The sequence below is a fragment of the Pararge aegeria genome, chromosome 9 (assembly GCF_905163445.1).
Source record: "Pararge aegeria chromosome 9, ilParAegt1.1, whole genome shotgun sequence".
NCBI lineage: Eukaryota > Metazoa > Arthropoda > Insecta > Lepidoptera > Nymphalidae > Pararge > Pararge aegeria.
The window spans coordinates 490847-497009 of record NC_053188.1 but is presented as its reverse complement, the minus strand read 5'-3'; the positions used below and the strand labels follow the sequence as shown (position 1 = coordinate 497009).

The window sequence follows — 6163 nt, the reverse complement described above, 5'->3', positions numbered from 1 at the left end:
AGGTATTAAGGACTCTAGTTAGTTTTTTGCTACTACATTTTTTCCAAGGTCGCGATGGTAGATGTGAATCTTAATACGAACTGCTGAAGCGCACATTATGTAGATTTCTTAACGATGTTTTTCGACGAGAACGCGTGATAAATGATAGTGCTGGCAAAAGCACTATTATATCGACAATGTGTGGGAAGATATTTCGAAAGAAGTATTCTATCAACACATTGAGGTTGAGTGAAAACAGGGGGCTAGCTTTTGCGATACAAAGATGTACGGAAACGAGCAATATTATGGGTCCTTTACTCCCCATTGTCGGCAATGGAGACGAAGTTTTAAACAAAACGCTGTCTAAAGAGTCTGATATAGGTATAATTGTTTTTTTTATTCTACTACAACTTAGCCCCTAACTGACAATTGAAAATGTCACCTGGCGGTAAACGATGATGCAGCCTTATATGCGGTTTTTGCAGCACTTTAATGTTTCAACTGGGTAGAAAAGAGAAGTTGTCTGTATTAATATAAAAAAAGTAAAGTATAAATGAGAAATATGTTTCAACCCTCGCATGCCCTGCGAAGTGTTGATCTGTTTATAGGCGATGGTTTTCCGCTTACAACCAGGTGGGCCATCTACTTGGTCTGTCAACTTAAAATCAAACATGTACCGAGATGAAAACCCAAATATTACTTCACATTCTTTAGAGGTACATTATTTATTGTCTCTAAGGCTTATCAGTGAAACCGAAACTCCAATAGTTTTTGAGTAAACCATTTCCATAGTGTTTACTGAAAGAAATCAGATACAGCCCCAACATCACAGGCCAAAATTCAAATCTCTGACTCCTGTCCCTTTCCTATTAGGTACGCGTCGCGTAAAGCAGGTACTATGCGCGTGTCGGCCTTTTATTTTCAATAGGGCTGTCAGCGATGGTTTATCGCTTAGCCGTAAATAGAGAAACGTATCGGAGCCAGTGGACAACAATTAAATGACGTCATAACCCTTTCAGGACGCCGGAACACGATCGTGCATTTTATTTTAAAAAAATCCCGCGCTTTTTCTAACCAACTTTTCGGGCCCAAAACGCTAGCCAACGATCGTGCACGAGTCTGTTTATGAATTAACGCGCAGGTAAGAGTGAGAAGGCAGTCAGTGCTCTTTGACCTTGTGGTGAAGATGCCGGCGTATTTTGTTGAGCGGAGTGGTCAGAGTAAGTATTGAGTTTTTTGTTATTTATTCAACTAATTTGATATGATTTTGCTTTTAATAGCTTGTTTAGTTAATAAAGTCATTCAGTAAACAATATTCTTGATGTTATTTACTTTGAATTGAAAAACATAACCTCTCAAATATTGGTTTGCACGATAGTGACGATCCGACTCAATCTCATCTTTTAGTGTCATACTTTGTATGGCGGTAAATCATTCTTTTTTTTTGCTTTCAATCAAAGTTTTCTTTATTTTTGCTTTCAGGGACGGAACTAACGGGTGAGTTGTTGCTTCAGCTCATTGGAGATGGCAATGACTCCGAAATAGAAGAAGTGGAAGATGACGAAGGTGATCAAGAAGAATCGGTTTTGCAGTTGGTGTCTGCTGAGGAACCTGAATCACCTCCCCGTCCAGGTCCATCATCTGCTACTGCAACAAAAGCTCGTCAAAAGCCGACAAAAAGCCGAGACACTCGCCGAAGAATCTGGAAGCAGATGCCATTCAACCAGAAGGAACACAGCTATCCGGAGCGGTCGTCAGCAGCGGTAAGGTCTCCTTTGGCCTACTTTGAAGATTATTTTGATGATAAATTTTTTGAGCATGCCGCTGTTTGTACCAACAATTATTACATGCGTAAAACGGGAAAAGTTTTGAACACCACAGCGGCAGAGTTAAAAAAATTTGTTGGAATTCATTTCATCATGGGATGTATTCCATACCCACGCATTCACATGTACTGGCGGATCGAAATGCGATTAGCTTTAGTTGCTGACAAGATTTCTAGAGATCGTTTCAAGATTCTTCGTATGGCATTCCATGTTGTCGATAGTGATGATGCTCCGGCAGGAAACCAGAATTCACTGTGGAAAGTCCAACCTGTACTTACTCAAGTCAAAAATGCTTGCGACAAATTAGAACGTCAACCAGGCTTTTATTCCATCGACGAGCAAATGATTCCATTCTCTGGGACATGTCCACGTGGTTTGAGACAAGTAATAAAAACAAAGCCGCGTCCACAAGGGCTAAAAGCTTTCGTCGCTACTACTTACGATGGTTTGATGATCGACTTCGAAGTTTATCAAGGCGCAAAAACAAACTTTGGAGACAAATCTCTAGGCGTTGGAGCTTCTGTCATTCTTCATCTCTCTAAGTCAATCCCACGCGGTAGTTGTCTATATTTTGACCGGTTTTTTTCATCTATACCTTTACTTGAGAGATTGAATGAATTGGGACTACATGGGACCGGGACAATAATGATGAATAGAGTTCCTGAGAGGAAGAACATGGACTTCAAGCTAGATCGCAAAATGAAACGTGGCGAATCTCAACAATTTGTTAGCAATGATGTTGTTGTTGTTAAATGGATGGATAACAAATCCGTCCTTGTAGCATCCAATTGTACATCTGGAGATGATTCTTGTCTCATTAAGCGATGGGATAAAAATCTCTCAGCATTTACAGACGTAAGCTGTCCAAAAGTAATCGCAAATTACAATAAGAACATGGGAGGTGTAGATATACTCGATCAATCCATAGAATACTACCGGACCTTCATAAAAACGAAAAAATGGACTCTAAAAGTCATCCTCCATTTTTTTGACTTGGCCATTTCGAATGCTTGGCGTTTGTATGTGTTAAATTCGATCACAACTAGAGTACCCAAAAGTAAAATAATGGACTTGTTGGAGTTTCGAATGCAAGTGTCAGATGGCCTTGTCAACGCACCAGAACGTAAAAGAAGATCTGATACTGATGAACAAGATGAGAACCAGGCTCCTAATACGTCTAAGTTCCGTCGACCGAATCCACCTTCTGTAGCCAAAAGGTATGATGGATATGATCATCTTCCATCATTTGATCAAATAGATAGCCCAAGAGCATGCAGGATGGAAGGTTGCAAAAGTAGGTCAAAGATACTATGTACCAAATGTGAGGTTTATCTTTGTTTGTCTAGAAAACAAAACTGTTTTTCAGTGTATCATATAAAGTAGAAAGTTTCAGACTGAGAAAAGTGTTCATTAAATAATTTTTGACTAGGTATTTTTGTATAGTTTTAAGAAGATTTTTTTTTTGTTGAAGAAGAAGAAGAATTTTTGTTAATATTTGATTGACTCTAAGTCTAAAGTGATTTGCAATTTGATTAAGACTGATTACTAAATGTTCCTACTACAAAAAATAATAAATAAACAATTATGTTCTTATGATATTTTTTATTTTATTTATGTTTTTACCTTGAAAGTCTAACACCGTCACTATCGTGCAGATAATTAGTTTAAGCCTGAGCATCACGATCGTGCAGGGTCCCCCTACACTAGGGGGGGTGAGAGGGATTTTTTTAAATATTTTTTGGGGTATCTTATCTAATATTGAAACATGCTATGTAGTCAAAAGTCTTAATTTTAAAAAAACAGGAATCAGGCCTGAAAGGGATAAAGATAAATCATTAATCGCAGCTGTTAGAAAAGGCGACAAACGAATCCCTCTGACAGTTTTATCGGTTTTGTTTGAGAATGCATAATGCGGTGTTTACCGCACATGGGGCCCGATATAAATAATATTTAAACAATTTACCGCCATTTTTCAAACTTTGAACGTAAGGGTAACTGAGAACTTGTTGTGGAATTTAATTTTGAGTTTCGTGGCAGCAACGGATTTGGGTTTGTTAAACTTTGTTAGGGTGATTTTGTATTCGGCGATATTCCATTTAGGTTGAAACCTGGGATGACCCCTCTCTCAGTCCTGAATTTTTCCCTTGTCAAGTCACTTCAGGAGTCTATTTCTAAGGTTTCGTAGTCAACAAGAAATCCAGGTTTGCCATGTTTATTCGTCCGGCTTAGCTGAGAGAATTAGTACTAGAAAGCTGCTATTTTGCGTGAGTATACATAATATTGCAGGCGAGTAAAAAACCTTTTTCGATTCAGGGATCCGTTTGCGAATAAGTAGTAGCTTTTGCCCGCTGTCTTCGTCCGCTTTTATTTTTAAACAAATCCCGTGGGAACCGTTTTGTTTTCCTGGGACAAAAAGGAGCAAGTCTATTTTAGTCTCCGTCTTTTTACCTAACTTTAATTGCTGATTAAGTCGTGAAGGAAAAACAAACAAACAGACATACTTTCTCATTTAATGTAAGGATTGATTAACTAAACGCGCTTTGTTCTGAGAAGTAAATTCGTCCAGATTTTCAAAATGCTTGCACAAACGTAGGTTTTCCACCACTTATCATTCTGTGCGGAATGATTCAGTAACGCGCTTGTTAGGAAATAAGGAATTACAGCACTTTATCTATGATAAACCCGATAATTTTTTTGGTCTCTTTCAATTTAATTATAAAATGTAATGATTATGCCTATCTTTTGATAAAATATTGTTTACAGTTTATTTATAAAAGTGTATGCAGAATGTAACTGATTTGATGATTTTTAATGCTTATATACCATTTGAACTAATGTTATAGAGGTGTACATAAGATGATGTACTTATAAGGATGTTCTTTGAACCTAAAGACTTATGATACAATACATATACCTAAAAAGAATAACCCTATGTACTTCGAGAACGAAGTACTTGTCAGAATGGCCGTGTTAGGAAATAAGGAATTACAGCACTTTATCTATGATAAACCCGATGATTATATTAAATATATCAACAAATAATAGTTTGTATACTCATTGACAATGTATTGAAAATAGAATAATGGACTTTAGTAGACTGTCAAATAAAAGTATAGGATCTATGGCGGGAGACGCGAGTTTGACAAGATAGATTGGCGGCAAAGAAAAGTGAGGACGGATTTAAATTAATGAATTGAGAATAGAAGATTAAGTAAAGTATTGTGGATAGAACGTTACAAATTGGGAATAGATGATTTATAATGGAAACGACATACTTAACGAAATATTGTTGTGGCAAAACAAGAGTCGTATATACTGGTGATGGAGTTGAGATAAGTTGTTAAAAGTTGTTGGTACTATGGTTGTACCTGATGTAGCATCAGATAAGTATATCTCTTATATCCTTTGGGTTATTCAGGTATCATATATGGAGCCCTAGCATTATTTCATACAGATAGCTTATGTAGCATACGTTGCTCTATACAAACAATTTGTTTCAAAAGTCCTGATGTTATTAGTGATAATAGTAGTTATGTTTGACCTGTCTTATATGTCTTGTATCAAAGGGCCTAGCGTTATAACATATGATAATGTTGTAATTGTGTTTATAAGTCTTGTTTTAATTGATTGAATAAAAGAGCAACGGTAGAGTTTCTTGCCAGTGGTCTTCTCTGCCGAAGACAGCATTCCGAACTGGTTGTAGAGTCATTTGAAGGTAATAAGTAATATGAATTATAGAGAAGCCTAATATACAGTATTAGAGTCAGTCTAGTTGTTTTATTTCACTCCTTGGGAAGTCAGGTTTATAGAGTACAGACCCACAACACTGCTCTAAAGCAGGTTGGTGGGCTTTAATGATGTCTTTTATAAAATTAATACTTTAATATGAGAAACTAGGTATTTACCTTCAATAATACTGTTAATTAATGAAAGATCTAAGTGCCATCCTGAACATTGTGGGTATTGAAGTGAATATCTGAATACCTGGGCCTTTTCTATTTCTTTATATTTTTTTAGCATCAGAAGTGGGATCCTATTCATGTCCAATTTATGCCTTTCTCTAATGCAGATTTACTTTTTTTAGAACCATCCCGTCAAATGTGGACATAGTAAAGAGTTTGATGTTTTTAATGATGCCTCAACTTTTTGCTGCTATGTGCTGAAACAGAAACACTCTGGAGACAAAGCACCATGCTTGTTGAAATTCTATATAAGGATATGTGGTCCGGAGAACCAATTGATGTGATATTTTTATTTTTTATTTTGTTTCTACTTTGCAAAGATAGTACTTATTATTTGAAACTGGTATGGCCTAGTGGCTCTATTTTACTTGGAGTCAAATAGATTTGATTTATATT

At 36.6% G+C, this 6163-nt stretch overlaps 1 protein-coding gene across 1 annotated transcript; it reads left to right on the top strand.

The window, feature by feature from the left end:
* Positions 1-1165: 1165 nt before the first annotated feature.
* Positions 1166-3715, top strand: LOC120626421 (piggyBac transposable element-derived protein 3-like). The gene is made up of 3 exons (XM_039893942.1): positions 1166-1199; positions 1462-3099; positions 3609-3715. Exons 1-3 carry the CDS (start codon positions 1166-1168, stop codon positions 3713-3715), a joined length of 1779 nt encoding a protein of 592 aa, XP_039749876.1.
* Positions 3716-6163: the final 2448 nt, after the last annotated feature.